This window comes from Ovis canadensis, chromosome 22 (assembly GCF_042477335.2).
Source record: "Ovis canadensis isolate MfBH-ARS-UI-01 breed Bighorn chromosome 22, ARS-UI_OviCan_v2, whole genome shotgun sequence".
Lineage (NCBI taxonomy): Eukaryota > Metazoa > Chordata > Mammalia > Artiodactyla > Bovidae > Ovis > Ovis canadensis.
Genome location: NC_091266.1, coordinates 36,240,953 through 36,259,179, shown reverse-complemented (window position 1 = coordinate 36,259,179; position 18,227 = coordinate 36,240,953). Strand labels below are relative to the sequence as shown.

General features: G+C 44.1%; 1 protein-coding gene across 1 annotated transcript in view; it reads right to left on the bottom strand.

The window, feature by feature from the left end:
* ABCC2 (ATP binding cassette subfamily C member 2) overlaps positions 1-18,227 on the bottom strand; it is a 76,972-nt gene that overhangs the window by 31,124 nt on the left and 27,621 nt on the right. Inside the window, exons 10-16 of the mRNA XM_069567183.1 lie at positions 13,248-13,502; positions 12,102-12,167; positions 9,672-9,809; positions 9,015-9,161; positions 6,496-6,580; positions 5,720-5,786; positions 4,169-4,295 (exon numbers count right to left, since the gene is read on the bottom strand). Of these exons, the coding sequence (XP_069423284.1) occupies positions 4,169-4,295; positions 5,720-5,786; positions 6,496-6,580; positions 9,015-9,161; positions 9,672-9,809; positions 12,102-12,167; positions 13,248-13,502 (885 nt within the window). The remainder of the gene's footprint in view (positions 1-4,168; positions 4,296-5,719; positions 5,787-6,495; positions 6,581-9,014; positions 9,162-9,671; positions 9,810-12,101; positions 12,168-13,247; positions 13,503-18,227) is intronic.

Sequence of the window (18,227 nt, the reverse complement as noted above, 5' to 3'; positions counted from 1 at the left end):
TTTTGGACTTTCACTCTCTAGCCATGATCTGAAAGTTGAAGGATGAATGCACATGCTGCTTCTAGAACAGGGTTTTAGTCAGACCCTAGTGAGTTTACTAGGACCAACACAGGGCCAGCCCTGATAGGGGAAACCAGATAGGTGACATCTTAGAAAGTAAGAATTCAGAGATGGAAATTTGGGCACCAGGCTGATGCATGAATCTGATCATGTCAAAAAAAGATCGAGGGTAAATGCCCTCGGGTTTGAGGACAAACTTGGTTATGAATTAGCAGGAAAAAGCGCCCTGAAAGGAGTTAGGAGACAGAGATAAATCTGTAGAGTCTTATCTGCTATGCTGCATGTTTATTTAATGTAAACTAACTCATTCAATTCAGTTGCTCAGTCGTGTCCAACTCTGCGACCCCATGAATCACAGCACTCCAGGCCTCCCTGTCATCACCAACTCCCGGAGTTCACCCAAACTCATGTGCATCGAGTCGGGATGTGTTCCAGCCATCTCATCCTCTGCCGTCTCCTTCTGCTCCTGCCCCCAATCCCTCCCAGCATCAGGGTTTTTTCCAATGACTCAACTCTTCACATGAGGTGGCCAAAGTATTGGAGTTTCAGCTTCAGCATCAGTCCTTCCAGTGAACACCCAGGACTGATCTTTAGGATGGACTGGTTGGATCTCCTTGCAGTCCAAGGGACTCATAAGAGTCTTCTCCAGCACCACAGTTCAAAAGCATCAATTCTTTGGTGCTCAGCTTTCTTCACAGTCCAACTCTTACATCCATACATGACCGCTAGAAAAACCATAGCCTTGACTAGAAGACCTTTGTTGGCAAAGTAATATCTCTGCTTTTGAATATGCTATCTAGGTTGGTCATAACTTTCCTTCCAAGGAGTAAGCGTCCTTTAATTTCATGGCTTCAGTCACCATCTGCAGTGATTTTGGAGCCCCCCAAAATAAAGGCTGACACTGTTTTCATGGTTTCCCCATCTATTTCCCAGGAAGTGATGGGACCAGATGTCATGATCTTCGTTTTCTGAATGTTGAGCTTTAAGCCAACCTTTTCACTCTCCTCTTTCACTTTCATCGAGAGGCTTTTGAGTTCCTCTTCACTTTCTGCCATAAGGGTGGTGTCATCTGCATATTTGAGGTTATTGATATTTCTCCCAGCAATCTTGATTCCAGCTTGTGCTTCTTCCAGCCCAGCGTTTCTCATGATGTACTCTGCATAGAAGTTAAATAAGCAGGGTGACAATATACAGCCTTGATGTACTCCTTTTCCTATTTGGAACCAGTCTGTTGTTCCATGTCCAGTTCTAACTGTTGCTTCCTGACTTGCATATAGGTTTCTCAAGAGGCAAGTCAGGTGGTCTAGTATTCCAATCTCTTTCAGAATTTTCCACAATACATTGTGATCCACACAGTCAAAGGCTTTGGCATAGTCAATAAAGCAGAAATAGATGTTTTTCTGGAACTCTCTTGCTTTTTTGATGATCCAGCGGATGTTGGCAATTTGATCTCTGGTTCCTCTGCCTTTCCTAAAACCAGCTGGAACATCTGAAAGTTTATGGTTCATGTATTGCTGAAGCCTGGCTTGGAGAATTTTGAGCATTACTTTACTAGCGTGTGAGATGAGTGCAATTGTGCAGTAGTTTGAGCATCCTTTGGCATTGCTTTTCTTTGGGATTTGAATGAAAACTGACCTTTTCCAGTCCTGTGGCCACTGCTGAGTTTTCCAAATTTGCTGGCATAATTGAGTGCAGCCCTTCACAGCATCACGCTTCAGGATTTGAAATAGCTAAACTGGAATTCCATCACCTCCACTAGCTTTGTTCGTAGCGATGCTTTCTAAGGCCCACTTGACTTCACATTCCAGGAATCTGGCTCTAGGTGAGTGGTCACACCATCGTGATTATCTGGGTCATGAAGATCTTTTTTGTACAGTTCTGTGTATTCTTGCCATCTCTTAATATCTTTTGCTTCTGTTAGGTCCATACCATGTCTGTCCTTTATCAAGCCCATCTTTGCATGAAATGTTCCCTTGGTATCTCTAATTTTCTTGAAGAAATCTCTAGTCTTTCCCATTCTGTTGTTTTCCTCTATTTCTTTGCACTGATCACTGAGGAAGGCTTTCTTATCTCTCCTTGCTATTCTTGGGAATTCTGCATTCAAATGGGAACATCTTTCCTTTTCTCCTTTGCTTTTCACTTCTCTTTTTTTTCACAGCTATTTGTAAGGCCTCCTCAGACAGTCATTTTGTTTTTTTTTGCATTTCTTTTCCATAGGGATGGTCTTGATCCCTGTTTCCTGTACAATGTCACAAACCTCCATCCATAGTTCATCAGGCACTCTATCAGGTCTAGCCCCTTAAATCTATTTCTCACTTCCACTGTATAATCATAAGGGATTTGATTTAGGTCATACCTGAATGGTCTAGTGGTTTTCCCTCCTTTCTTCAATTTAAGTCTGAATTTGGCAATCAGGAGTTCATGATCTGAGCCACAGTCAGGTCCCGGTCTTGTTTTTGCTGACTGTATAGAGCGTCTCCATCTTTGGCTGGAAAGAATATAATCAATCTGATTTTGGTGTTGACCATCTGGTGATGTAGAGTCTTCTCTTGTGTTGTTGGAAGAGGGTGTTTGCTATGACCAGTGCGTTCTCTTGGCAAAACTCTAATAGCCTTTGCCCTGCTTCATTCCGTATTCCAAGGCAAAATTTGCCTGTTACTCCAAGTGTTTCTTGACTTCCTACTTTTGCATTCCAGTCCCCTTTAATGAAAAGGACATCTTTTTTGGGTGTGAGTTCTAAAAGGTCTTGTAGGTCTTCATAGAACCGTCAAGTTCAGCTTCTTCAGTGTTACTGTTTGGGGCATAGGCTTGGATCACAGTGATATTAAATAGTTTGCCTTGGAAACGAACAGAGATCATTCTGTCGTTTTTGAGATTGCATCCAAGTACTGCATTTTGGATTCTTTTCTGACCATGATGGCAACTCCATTTCTTCTAAGATTTCCTGCCCACAGTAGATATAATGGTCATCTGAGTTAAATTCACCCATTCCAGTCCATTTTAGTTCACTGATTCCTAGAATGTCGATGTTCACTCTTGACATCTCCTATTTGACCACTTCCAGTTTGTCTTAATTAATGGACCAGCTTCCTATGCAATATTGCTCTTTACAGCATTGGACCTTGCTTCTATCACTGGTCACATCCACAGCTGGGTATTGTTTTTGCTTTGGCTTGTTCCCTTCATTCTTTCTGGAGTTATTTCTCCACTGATCTCCTGTAGCATTCATGAACAGTATGAAAACTATCTCATTAATGATCAGTAAATCAAGGAATAAATGTCAGTATAACGTGGAAGAAGTTTTGGCTCTTAAAAATTGTCCAGGCTTGTCAATTTTAAGTAATCAGGGGCATATTTTCTTATAATAAAGAATGGCTTAGCAATATATGAAGATCTTAAGAAGAAAAGCTAAAAATCTACAGACCTGCCTCTTTTAGGTGCAAGTAGTGGCTGGTGAAATGATTCCAAGTACCTATAATTTCCCCTAAATTTAGCTCTCTGGTGAAGCTAAGAGTGCTGATGGAGATGCCTTGAAAACATTTCCTCTCTGTTAAAGTGCCCTCCAACGCCCAGCTCTCAAAGGAAGAGGCAAGAGGCCCAGAACCAATTGTGAAGCTGGGTACAACATTCAGTGGAGATTTTACTATGCTACTGTTTTTACTGTTATTGCTCTTATTAGTTTTGTTGGTAGCCTGGCTGCATATATTTTTAATGATCTGTTCCAGCTCTTTCCCCAAGTCCTCTTATTTTTATTGTATAATTTTGTAGATTAGGAGGTTTTCAGAAACATGGATTATAGTAGAATTACCTATACTTTGAAAGAAGACATCTTTCAACAGTTTTCAAACTTCAGTATGCACATGAGAATCACCTGGGGAGCTCATTAAAAAGGCAGGTTTTTAAAATCTACTCCAGAATATGATTATATATGTGGGGTAGGGCAAAGAATCTATAGTTTATAAGTCTCCTAGATGTCTCCAAGACCCCACCAATGGCAGCCTGACAGGAGTGGTTATCAGATTCTAACTGTTTCTCCCTATGAGCAGGCAGCACTCAGCGCTGCCCACATCTGAGTGTCAGAAGTCTTCTCCTTGGCATTCCTTCTCACCTTGACCGTGATGTGCCCGTGGACATTTTCCATTTCTCCCAGCATGGCTGACATCAAGGAAGATTTCCCAGAGCCCACAGTGCCCACCACAGCCACCAGCTGGCCTGGCATAATGTCCAAGTTCACACTGAAAGAGAGAAGTGTACTTGAAGGAAGTGGAGGGTAGACGTTCACGCCACTTCTCAGATGCCCAAAGGACTTCTCAGATGCCAAAGGAGATTTTCCTTCAAGATTGGAAAATATATCTTGGATATACAAAGTTTCAAAGTAGTCCTCTAATGTTTGTTTTTTTTTTTTTCCTCTAAGACTTTAGAGTAAGGCTTAATTTATAAGTTGTTTGTGCAAAAAGCCAGTTTCCAACGGAAAAATAATTTCAGAACTATGTGGCACCATTGAACAAGACCCTATTTGTTCAAATCCCAACTCTGCTACAGCTGAGCTGTGTGATCTTAGAGTCTCACTTCTCCTGGACTCTCAATTTCTAAACTAATGGGGCTGGGACAGAGTAATGCATCCCAAACTCGACTATTCAATGAGAAGAGCAATTCAGTAAATACTCACTGAGCGCACAGATGTCCTGCCCCCTTCCCTGGAGATTTGGCTGAGTGTGGCTGGGTAGGGGCCCACACTGGGCCAGGCTCCGGGAAACTCTCTGTTCTAGTCCTAATATTTAAGTTCCTAGAACATTAGGAACTTGTTCTCAGGATTCCTGAACCTGCCCACCCAGCTGGGCTCCTTCTAGACTTATACTACCAGCAAAGTGGGAGCTATGTCCACGCTCCTCTCTCATACAGTTGAGGCTTTCAGGTTAGGAGGGCTCAGGGCTTCTGGACTGACATATGCTGAGGCAAGCTCCAGGGTCCATGTTAGAGGATGGAGAAACAAGAGAGAGTGTGGAAAGTGGCAGGAAGGCTATTAGGTGTAATCAGTTGTGAGAAAGCCTGGCCTGCTCGGGCTCCTGGCGTACTCTGCGGGATTGTGCTTCTGATGAAGCTGGTGTGCTCACACACGTAGTGCTTAAAGAACACATTACATGCAGCAGTGTGGCAAGAAAGGGTTGGCTTAAGGCAGGGGGTGACCTACAGGGCAGAATGTGAGAAGGGGTTATGTAGATGAAAAATTCCAGATCTGAAGTTGAGTATAGAAGCAGCTCACATCATCCCCTCTGGGTCCTTCATGATAACTATTCTTCAGTGAATAAGTGAACTTGAGTTTAGGTTCTCGTGAGTATCCTCTGGCACATCCAGAGACCTAGGCTACCTGCCAGCCTGCACTACCTCCATCCACAATCTGGAGAACACATGTCTTCACAGGTTCTCAGTTGTACTGTCCCCCAGGAGGAAAGCGGCGGTGGGCGGGGGGAGGAGGAGGGCAGGTGCAGTCACAGCGACTGCAGCCAGTTTATCCCTCCAGGGATTTAGCCTGCACTAGTATCTAACTGAACATGGGCACAGCTTGCTTCCCCATGTGGTATATTATATGGAATTTCCCTATAACAAGACCAGCAAGGAGAATCTTAAAATACAGCAAGAAGAAAAGGAGGCAACTCACTCTTGGATTGTGACACCCAAATCATGGTCCCAGGTAAATGACGCCTCAGAAAACTGCACAGCTTTATCTGTTGAGAAAAATTCCTGTCTTTAAGTCAGACGTAGGTCCCCGCATGTCTGTCTGCCTTTTCTCAGCCTTCATGTGTCCCTTGTTCCTTCCTCCAGAAGAGCCTGCCTTTGTCTGGTGCTAAATCCTGAGCTGTCAAGAGGCAAATGAAAGCCCCAGGGGTGAGACCAAGTGTCACCTGCAAAGTCCTTTATTTACTTAGGAGTCCCAAGCCAGTTGGTAGCCCAGACTGTTGATCTACAGACACTCTGGGTTCATTCCCAGGCCCTCTGTTGCCTAGTCTGTTGTATAAATTCCACTTCCATATACAAACTCAGCCACTCCTGCCCTGGATTCCAGAACCATGGCTTGTTCTGGCTATGAATGCCCCTCAGTCCTTAAACCTTTGGAACCTGTGTGTTCTTTCACTTCAGCCTCCCCTCCCAATTCCACATACTTGGCTCCATCATGACTTCTGTTTTCTGGATCCTTTGCAGGATTCCCCACTTATTCTCAAAACAGCTGGCCCAGCTTTGCTCGTCAATCTGGCTGGCTAAGAAATCTGTTCTAAATGAATGCAAAATTTAAGTAATACCAGTGCAAATATAGATGCAAGATAAGTCCCCTGGCTTTCCCTTTCCTTCAGTTTGCTGCTGCTCTGCCCTTGTATATCAAAGTCCTGGTGCCAGCACTGTGAATACATATGGGAAGCAACTTCCAAATTCATTTACCAGAATTGCAATCGTGTCGAATGGCAGATGTGTCCAAGTCATCCCCTCCCAGGTACTTCTCTAGCCGCTCTGTGGAAACACTGGCCTAGAGAAGGACACGGAGGAACAAAGTTCAATGATGAGCACAAGGAGACACAGGAGTGTGACTTCGTCATCAGCCTTGGATGTGGAATCAGACAACCAGTCAACCTGCCAGGCTTCTTGCCTACGATTTGCGATTTACCACAGCTGGAATATCTGGCTCCCTACCCACTCCCCAACTCCCTCACCCCTGACTCAGCCACATCTCAGCTCTAGGAGCCACCCTACTCTGAACACAGGAAAATTAAGAGGCTCTATTTTAGCCCCTCATAAAACTCATTGCGGTGGTGGTGGTATGGGTGGGTGGGAGGTTAATTCTACTCTGCTGTCTCCAGGCTTCGGACCTAGATCCAGAAACTGTTTTCTGCCTCCTTCTAAGATGAAGTTTCTGTCTGAATCTGGTAACTGGGCCCCTGGCATATTCTTCTTTGAGTCCACGTTCTGATGACCCAGGCAGTGTCCTGAATCACTGCTGGGACCCTCTGTGGAGGAAGCGGCCATGGAACCACAGTGACCTGGCATATCTCCGCTGGCTGCTGCCGCTGCTAAGTCGCTTCAGTCGTGCCCGACTCTGTGCGGCCCCATAGACGGCAGCCCACCAGGCTCCCCCGTCCCTAGGATTCTCCAGGCAAGAACTGGAGTGGGTTGCCATTTCCTTCTCCAATGCATGGAAGTGAAAAGTGAAAGTGAAGTCGCTCAGTCGTGTCCGACTCTTCGTGACCCCACGGACTAAAGCCTACCAGGCTCCTCCGTCCATGGGATTTTCCAGGCAAGAGGACTGGAGTGGGGTGCCATTGCATCCTGCATATCTCCACTTAGGCCAGGCTTAAATTGCAGGTGACCTAAGCACTGGCAGGATGCCCTGTGGTCCCCCTGGAACAGGAGAACTTGGGGGGATTTACAAGGATGTTTCTCACTTCCTCCCTTCCAGCCAGGCTGTCACGAGACAGCTTCTTGTCACGACCTGGGTTCTGAGGAACCCAGGTCTGCACTTTAGGGGGCTTCCCCGATGGCTCAGCAGGTAAAGAATCTGCCTGTAATGTAGGAGACACAGGAGATACGGGTTCGATCCCTGCATCGGGAATATCCCCTGGAGGAGGAAATAGCAACCCACTCCAATATTCTTGCCTGAAAAATCCCACGGACAGAGGAGCCTGGCCGGCTACAGTTCAAAGACTCACAAAGAGTCGGACATGACTGAGTGGCTAAGCAGGCATTGCACTTTCTGCCTTGCCCCCTCTTTGAAGCACCACTGTGGGCTCTAGAATTGCATGGCTGCGGTATGGATCAGCTCCTGTAGAGGGCCTCACTGCCCACTTACCTGCTCATCTGGCCCCTTTGTTTTGCAGAGAGTTGTCACCTTTGTTGATCCTGCTTTTGCTATCAATGTGATAAACCATCCGACTCTAAAAAGAGCGTGTTGTTTCTTTCTCAGCCAGATCTACCATCCTTTTTAACACCCTCCAGGGCCAGAAGGGCTCCTCCTAAACCCTGGTCCTTCCTAGGGCCTGAACTCTCTGAAGCCAGTCACCTCTGGATGAACACAGGTCACCACACTTTGTCATCCTGGCTGCCTCGCCAGTCTGCCACCTCCCTGGGAACATCCTCCTGAGGCCTGGTACCTGGTCCATCTCAGTGACTGTGCTCAGTTTTCAGGACCCAGACACTCCCTCTGGACTATCTTAAGCCTACTGGATTCCAAACTTAGTTTTCTGACAGCTTGAGGCTCTCAGATTGCATTTGGTTTTACCACCATGTGGCTTCACACAAAGAGAAGTCTTTGGACAAAGGGAAGTCCCCTGATCTAGTGGCTAAGACTCCGTGCTTCCAGTGCAGGGATCCAGCTTTGATCCCTGGTCAGGGAACTAGATCTGCATGCTGCAACAAAAAACTAAGACTTGGTGTAGCCATCCTTTTTTTTTAATTGAGAGAGAGAAGCCTTTTCTCTCCTTTTGTGCCATATTTCCCTAATGCTTTATAAATACCCTAAGATGCTGGAAACTGAACCGAGAAAAGGGCTTAGAAATGTTCCAGGAGCAGAGCTAATCGTAATAGTCTCACTAAACACTCTCAAAACCTTGTCTCCCTGTTAGGTATATGAGATTGGTATGGTTATCCTGAGTTTATAGTCAGAAAAACGGGGGTTCAAAGAACTTGTGACTTTATTAAATCATGCTGTTGGTCTCCAGAGACCAAACCAATCTCTCTAAGTGAAGGTTCACTAGCAGAATTTGGAAATGAGATAGGACATACCAGTCATTCTGGAATCTAAGGTTTTTAACCAGGGGAAGAAGGAAACAGCAACCCACTTCAGTATTCTTGCCTGGACAATCCCACTGACAGAGGAGCCTGGTGGGCTACAGTCTATGGGGTCACAAAGCATCTGACACGACTGAGCAACTGAGCACATTCAGCTGGCGGTGAGAGGCCCTACCCACCTGGAGCATGGAGGATATTAGCATGGGGAGCATGCTCATGGGGAAGCGCAGGATATTGAAGAGGGTGATGGAGGTAAAGGCCTTCTGTGCGTCCAGAACGTTACTGCTATCCACCAGGACGTAAACAGAAAATGTGATCACAGACACCTGGAAAAGAAGAACCATCAGTGATCTGTTCCGAAAGGGATCAAGCAGCCTTGTTCTAAGTACTGTGTCAGAGTTGAAGGAGTTTCAGGGATTATCTCAACCTTTCATGTTACAGAGAAATCTGAGTGCAGAAGAGGAGGAACTATCTTGCCTGAGGTCACAAAGTCAACTAATGGCATTGCTAGGACCAGAGCTTGAGAATCCTGGCCCCTATGATCAGCATTCCTCCTCCTACAGATGAGAAGCCTTCCCATGCAGACCATGCCTAGATACCACATTCATATTGAATCCCCTGTAGTTACTCCAGGCAGCCAGGTAATCAAACTGTTTCTAAGGGTGAAACTAGATCTAGGGGCCGTGAGGTAGGAAGGACAGCATGATGACTTAAGGAGTGGGTCAGAGTTCCTTGGATTTCAGGGTCAGGCCTAGAGGTGCTAAGCACCTCTCATCTATCTAAACAGACCTTTCTCTCCAGGAAGCTGACCCCGTCAACTGACTCCTGTCACTCACCAGCACCGGAGTCAAGTATAAGAGGAACATTATTGCAGACTGCAACTGCCCAAATCTCAGCAGGTTCCTGAGCTCTTTCTTCCGAAGGTTGTGGACTTGGTTTTGGAATGAAGGCTCCCAGGCAAAATATTTCAGGATCTAATAATAGAGAAGTGCACAGCTTACACTGTTGCCCCAGTAGGAAATCAGGTGCAACCCCCATCACACAGGTTTTAGGAAACACTCCCCCAAACTGGGGAGGTACAAATTCAGCTTATAGAGGATGATTACAGAAAGGTAACTGACTCAGTGGACATGAATTTGAGCAAACTCCAGGAGATAGTGAAGGACAAGGAAGCCTGGTGTGTTGCAGTTCATGGGGTCACAAAGAGTCAGACATGACCTAGTGACTGAACAACAACAGAAAGGCAGCTTGCAGTTGTTGACAACTTACAAGGTACACAGCATTTTATGTACTCTGTCTTACTTAATCCTAAGTGTGACAAAATTTGCCTGGCACAAAATGGGGTTGCCCAGGACTCGGGGCTTTCAGTGCTAAACCTGGAAAGTTCTGGGCAAACCAGGAAGAAGTAGCTGCTTACTCTTTCCGAATTATTGTATCCATTTTAACAATAAGGAGACAGGTTGAGAGTGACTAAGTAACTTGCCCAAAGTCACCATCTGGTGAGTGGTAAGAGCTAAGACTCAAAATCAGGTCTATCTTCTCATTTTGCCACACTGGCAGTAAGCCATATCAGAGCTCTGTCTGCAGAAATATCAGATGTTCAAAGGGGCCTCTTCATTTTCAAGAGGTTTAGGGTAATATTAAAGTCCATTAATTCAGCCAAACTCTGCTCAGTGTTACGTGGCAGCCTGGATGGGAGGGAGGTTTGGAGGAGAACAGATACGTGTATATATATGTCTGAGTCCCTTCACCTGAAACTATCACAACATTGTTAATTGGCTATGCCCTCACACAAAATAAAAAGTAAAAACAAAGTCTATGAATTCAAAAAATGTCTAGATTGAAAAAGAATTTGATGAAATGCATTATTTTGAAAGCTAGTAAATAGAGGACAGAAGTGTGTATTTATCCCACCTGTCCTTTACTTTAGAGTAACCAACTAGTTGATTAAAAGTCATTCTTCATTATAGAATTCCCGCTGAGCAATGCCAAAGGAACAAAGGAATTAAAACATCACCCTTTGGCAATGAAATAACAGAACAAGGTAGTGATCAACAGCGGCTGCTAAAACCTTTATGACAGTGGTTTTCAACCTTGGCTGCATATTGGAATCACTTAGGGAGCTTTTAAAATATATACATGCCTGGGTCTCACCAAGAGTTCAATTTAGATGATTTGAAGTAAGGCCCAAACCTCAGTGGGTTTGGCTGCATATTGGAATCACTTAGGGAGCTTTTAAAATATATACATGTGTGGGTCTCACCCCTCCGACCCCCCACCCAGAGTTCAGTTTAGATGGTTTGAAGTAAGGCCCAAACCTCAGTGGGTTTTACAAATCTCCCAGGAGGTTGAAATGTGCTGCCAGGGCCACAAATCACTGCTCTTGGTGAAAGAACAATGAAGGCTGAATCAGGCTGACAGTGCCTGGACCCCAAAAACACTGACCATCACTAAGTTTGGAAGCACACAGCACTACCCAACCCCTAGCCCTCCAACCCCATCCCAAACAAAAGCAAAAACCAAATAAACCAAATCTACTCAAGTTTCTATATTTAACCACCAATTTTCAAGCAAGCGTGGGAAACAAGACAAACTCTTCTATCAAATGACCAGGAAGGGGGCAGGCAAGGGGCTACTGTAGATTAAAAGCACTATTGACTGAATGTGACACACGGACAGTTTTTAGATCCTTATTCAAACTAACCAACAGTAAAAAATAAAATTAAAAAAGGCTTGTATGAGGCAACTGGGGAAATTTAATGGTATCAAAGAAGGATTTGTTTTTAGGTATGCTATTGGTATTGTGGTTACGTTAACGTCATTCTTTTAGAAACACATACAAAGTGTTTACCAGTGAAATGACAAAATATCTGAGACTTGCTTTTGAATAATCTAGCAAGGTGTGAAGTGGGGAGTGGGGATGTAGATGAAACAGGTTAGGTCCTGCTGATAATTGCTGGAGCTGGCTGGCGAGTCCATGGGGGTTCGTTAAAGCATTCTGTCTACTTTTGCCCACATCAGACAACCTTTACAGTAAAATATAAGAACAAAACAGACTATTTAACGTACATAAATAGAAATCATGATCAAAAGAAGGCCTGAGAGGAGTAGCAGAAGAAACAGGGGACTTGTGGCTGGATGGATCAGGAGTCATGGGACACCCCAGGCTCAGAAGCAGGAGTCCACAATCTCAAGCAGGTCGTTAAGGCCAAGAGGCTACTGTGGCTGTCACGCGCCCAGAGAGCCACCCACGCTCAGCTTCTCACCTTGATCCCACTGAGAATCTCATTCATGATCTTTAAACGGCTGTCTTTATTCTTCATATTTTTAACCTGCCAGGAAAGAATAACAGACAGAACAAACATCCACGTGAGCGGGTCCAGCTTTGCTTCAGATGCTAAATCTCAGTGGCACTTGCGGCAGTTGCTCGGTGAGAACTTGAGGTGCCCAGTGACAGGCTGTGTCTCTCCCGCCCTCCTTGCTCTCCCTGCTCCTGCCACACTCACCACCCTTCTGAGCCTGAACAGTGTTGCCCTGACTGTGCCCTCCTCCCAGGTTTTACCCAAGTCTTCCTCCCTCACCCTCAGGTTCCAGAGTTCAGCTCAATGTCTCCTCCTCAGAGGCCTTTCCTGACCCCGTGACCTAAAACCACTCCCTAGGATCACATCACCCTGTTTAATTCCCTGCATAGTACTGCTGACATTTTCCTTGTTTTCACTTATTTATGGCCTGAATCTCCACCCCAAGCAGAATGTAAGTTTCATGAGAGCAAAAGCCTTGTCTAATTTGCTGCCATGTTCCCCCAGAAATAGGGTGTACAGTAAGCATTTTTAAAAATATTGAGTTGGCCAAAAAGTTCACTCAGGTTTTTCTGCATTAGGAAAAACCCAAATGAATTTTTGGCCAATATTTGTAACTCAGTGAATGCAAAACGAATGACTAAGTCACATATACCATCGAGTTCACCCATCCAGAATATGATTTCTGGCAGAGATAAGGACTGTCCACAGGGAACTCTGCTACCTGGTGGGAACAAGGTCGATTGCCAGGATTTAGGCACAAAGTCTGGTTTGCTCTTGTGACGGCTCTGTGTGGCTGGTTTATAATGCTATGAGAGAACCAGGGTCATAATTACTTTTTAAGAACAGCCCAGCATAGCAGTGTGTAAATGTTATATGCAGGGTCCCTGGGCAGCTCTTCTCTCTCCAATTAGGGACTTGAATGAAGACAGGAAATATGAACCCTAAAGTGGTCAAAAGATGGGAAGGGAAGATAAAGCCAAGTTCGTGTGGGACAGTGGCAAGTCTCCTATGAGCCTTGCCTTGCCCAAACTTCAATTACCAGTCAGAATAAAGTAAGAAAACTTTAGGCTTTGAAGAATATGTACATATCCCCAGTGACTGTTTCTTTACCTGAATAGCCCTATTCCTGGTGGCGAGTACTCCATTAATTGGGATTAGGATCACCATCACCCCAACACCTGCTAAGACAGAGGGTCCCAACTCCGCCCACAGGAAGTAGATGGCCAAGGCAATCTGTAGGACGTTTGACCACAGCAGGTGGATGAAGTTGGTCACATCCATGAGCTTCTGGGCATCCACAGACATCAGGTTCACTGTTTCTCCAACGGTGTACTGCTTCCTAGCCCGGTTGGATAAAGTCAGCGCCTGAAAATAAAGATTGGAATTGAGAGGCAAGGACAAGGCCAAGGAGACTGGGAAGTGAGAGGGGATTCAGGAAGGCAGTGAAAGATAGAAGGATGGGCTCCATATGGACATAACTTCCAAGGGGCTGTGATGGTCTGGCTGCTAAATCTTACAGTGTTCTCACATTCTTGACCAATGTTTCCCACTATTTCTACCTTCCCCAACACCCGCTCCCCCCCGCCCCCACACACTTGTCTTACCCGGAAAACTCCTATTTATCCCTTAGTGTCAGTTTAGGTGAAAATGACTCTACCTGACTCCCAAGTTTGGGTTAGCTACTTCTGTGTATTCCCCAAATGCTTATCTCTGCCATTACATTCATCACACAGAACTCTAATTGTATCTTCCTATTTCTCCACCAGTAGAAAACTCTGAGGACAACGGCTACCTCTGTCCAATTTACTACCTACACATAGTGGGGAAATCAAATACTGAAGGATGGGAGGAACAAAGGAAGGAAGGGAGGAAGCCTGTACTGACTCTGGCCTTGCAGACTTTAATGGGGCAATGTTATCTGGAGCCATACTGTGAGGAGGTTGCAGCCATTCCCAAGAAGGACAGAGACCTCAGAATGGAGAGGAAAGCTGTGGTGCTCACATACTGGAAGCAAAATGACTTGTTTACTGTCAGGAAATTTGAGGGCACTATCTAAATGCCTGAATCTTGTATCACGAACCATCATTTCAGAGAGATGAGAAGACGGAGACCCACAGTCGATGACTTATGGCAGTGTCTTGTACAAATGCTCCCAGACAAGAGGCTGGGGGCTGAGGGGATAGCTGCATGAAACCAGCTGGTACTATGCTCACCAAGCAACCCTTTGGTGTGGCCCACATCTTTCCAAAGGAAGGAAAGCTTAATTCCCACAAGGCAGTGTATGGGCTATGAGTGGCCCTAGATACCACCTTCAGTCTCCTCCTAAAAGCTCTACTGTCATCTTAATCCATCAATGTAGTCTTTAGAATATATCAGGATGCTTTGTTGTTCAGTAAAAAGAAGTAAATTTCCCAAAATGTTAGGCCACCAAGGTTCTAGAGAAATCAGTCCGCTGCTATGCCTCCCTTTTGGTATTGAAAAGTAAAAGAAAAAAGTATTATCTAACTACCCTTCAAGGTAATTGCAATACTTTTCTTTTCTCAATAAATCTCAATACAGTGAAAAAGTCAACAATATAGTCCCAATAGCCCTTGTCAGGAGTCAGGGCCTGTCTATCCGATTCTAGCCATTAAAATGATCTAAGCCCTACTTCTCTCTAAAACAAGGATGATGCAGTTACTTCACAGAGCTATGGATGTATGGTAATGGATGTAAAATATGTTTCATAACATTTCATAAATGAAGTATAATCTAACCATAAAATTAGTCAATTTAAAATTCCATCTTAGGAGAATATTTATTTGAATTGGGGTCTCATTAAAGGCTCTATTTTACACATTTTGTATGAATTGTGACAACTGCAAAACCTGGAATATAGTAAGAATCAGAGAGGCAGGAATGGATTGTCACAATTGTAAAAGTGTGCATTTGTAGATATGTTTGAGACAGCCTGGGTAGTGACCTCATATCCTGCAAACCAACAGAAACACAGTTACTCCACAAGGAATAAAGGGATTAAAAATTTTGTTGAAGACAAATTCCAGTGTGGGGCTATCTAGGGGTTCAAAGAACTTGACCAGACTTCTGATCTAAAGACATTTGGATCATCTCTCTGGGTCTCTCGTCCAGTCAGCATCTACTCAAGAAAGACAAAAGTCATCTTGGAGTTTTAGGAGACAAAAGCAGAGGAGAAAACCAGGAACTTTAACGGAGAAATCACCATGATGGAACACTTCAGTGGTGGATGAAAAAAGGAAGAGGAGGCAACTGTTTGAAGTTCTGAGCTATCAAAAGTATCGTCTCCTTCTGGATGAATTTTCTCCTCAGGCTTAGAGCCACTACTCTATTTTCATTTCTTTCTTTTCATTTATTTTTTAAGCTGAAGCTTACTTGATTATTTTCAATTATTAAGGGAACTCAAGGAACTGGATCTGGTAGAGTGCCTGAAGTACTGTGGACAGAAGTTTGTACCACTGTACGGGAGGTGGTGAACTGAAACCATCCCCAAGAAAGAAATGCAAGAAGGCAAAGTGGTTGTCTGGGGAGGCCTTACAAATAGCTGAGAAAAGAAGAAAAGCGAAAGGCAAAGGAGAAAGGGAAAGATATACCCAACTGAATGTAGTGTTCTAGAGAATAGCAAGAAGAGATAAGAAAGTCTTCTTAAGAGAACAATGTAAAGAAATAGAAGAAAGCAATAGAATGGGAAAGACTAAAAGTCTCTAAGAAAATTAGATATACCAAGGGAACATTTCATGCAAAGATGGGCACAATAAAGGACAGAAATGGGAAGGACCTAATAGAAGTAGAAGAGATTAAAAAGAGGTGGCAAGAATACACAGAACTGTACAAAAAAGGTCTTAATGAACTGGATAACATGATGGTGTGGTCATTCACCTAGAGCCAGACATCCTGGAATATGAAATCAAGTGGACCTTAAGAAGTACTAGGTAGTGGAGGTGATGGAATTCCAGCTTAACTATTTCAAATTCTAAAATATGATGCTGTGAAAGTGCTGCATTCAACATGCCAGCAAATTTGGAAAACTCAGCAGTGGCCACAAGATTGGAAAAGGTCAGTTTTCAAAATCCCAAAGAAGGGCAATGCCAAAGAACGTTCCACCTACAGCAAATTGCACTCATCTCACACGCTAGCAAGGTTAGCAATGTTAGCAATGTTAAGCATGCTAGCAATGCTCAAAATCTTCAAGCTAGGCATCAACAATATGTGAACCGGGAAATTTCAGATGTACAAGCTGGATTTAGAAAAGGCAGAAGAACCAGAGATCAAATTGCCAACATCCACTGGATTATCAAAAAAGCAAGGGAATTAAAAAAAATCTACTTTTGCTTCATTGACTACACTAAAAAGCCTTGACTGTGTGGATCACAACAAACTCTGGGAAATTCTTAAAGAGATGGGAATACCAGACCACCTTACCTGCCTCCTGCAAAACCTGTATGCAGGTCAGGAAGCAACAGTTAGAACTGGACATGGGACAACGGACTGGTTCCAAATTGGGAAAGGAGTACGCCAAGGCTGTATATTGTCACCCTGCTTATCTAACTTCTATGCAGAATACATCATGTGAAATGCTGGGCTGGATGAAGCACAAGCTGGAATCTAGATTACTGGGAAAAATATCAGCAACCTCAGATATGCAGATGACTACACTAATGGCCGAAAGCGAAGAGGAACTAAAGAACCTCTTGGTGAAGGTGAAAAAGGACTGAAAAAACTGGCTTAAAACTCAGTATTCAAAAAACAAAGATCATGGCATCTAGGCCCATCACTTCATGGGAAATAGATGGTGAAAAAGTAGAAACAGTGATAGATTTCATTTTCTTGGGCCCCAAAATCACTGCAGATAGTGACTGCAGTCACAAAATTAAAAACACTTGCTCCTTGGAAGAAAAGCTATGAGAAACCTAGATAGCATATTAAAAAGCAGAGACATTACTTTGCCAACAAAGGTCCATCTAGTCAAAGCTGTGGTTATTCCAGTAGTCATGTATGGATATGAGAGTTGGACCATAAACAAGGCTGAGCACCAAAGAATTAATGGTTGCAAACTGTGGTGCTGGAGAAGACTTGTGAGAGTCTCTTGAACAGCAAGGAGATCAAACCAGTCAATCCTAAAGGAAATCAACCCTGAATATTCTTTGGAAGGACTGATGCTGAAATTGAAGCTCCAATACTTTGGTCACCTGATGTGAAGAACCAACTCAGTGGAAAAGACCCTGATGCTGGGGAAGATTGAGGGCCAGAGGCGAAGGGGACAACAGAGGATGAGATGGTTGGATGCCATCATCAACTCAATGGACATGAGTTTGAGCAAACTCTGGGAGATGGTGAAGGACAGGGACGCCTGGTATGCTGCTGTTCATGAAGTCGCATGACTTAGCAACTGAACAACAATACTTGGCTATTTTCAATTCTTAAGGGAAAAAATATAAGTTAAATAAGCAGGGTGACAATATACAGCCTTGACGTACTCCTTTTCCTATTTGGAACCAGTCTGTTGTTCCATGTCCAGTTCTAACTGTTGCTTCCTGGAAGAAACACAAGCTGGAATCAAGATTGCCAGGAGAAATATCAATAAACTTAGATATGCAGATGACGCCACCCTTATGGCAGAAAGTGAAGAACTAAAAAGCCTCTTGGTGAAAGTGAAAGAGGAGAGTGAAAAGTTGGCTTAAAGCTCAACATTCAGAAAACAAAGATCATGGCATACGGTCCCATCACTTCATGGGAAATAGATGGGGAAACAGTGGAAAGAAACAGTGTCAGACTTTTTTTTTTTTGGCTCTAAAATCACTGCAGATGGTGACTGCAGCCATGAAATTAAAAGACGCTTACTCCCTGGAAGAAAAGTTATGACCAATCTAGATAGCATATTGAAAAGCAGAGACATTACTTTGCCAACTAAGGTCCATCTAGTCAAGGCTATGGTTTTTCCAGTGGTCGTGTATGGATGTGAGAGTTGGACTGTGAAGAAGGCTGAGTGCCAAAGAATTGCTGCTTTTGAACTGTGGTGTTGGAGAAGACTCTTGAGAGTCCCTTGGACTGCAAGGAGATCCAACCAGTCCATTC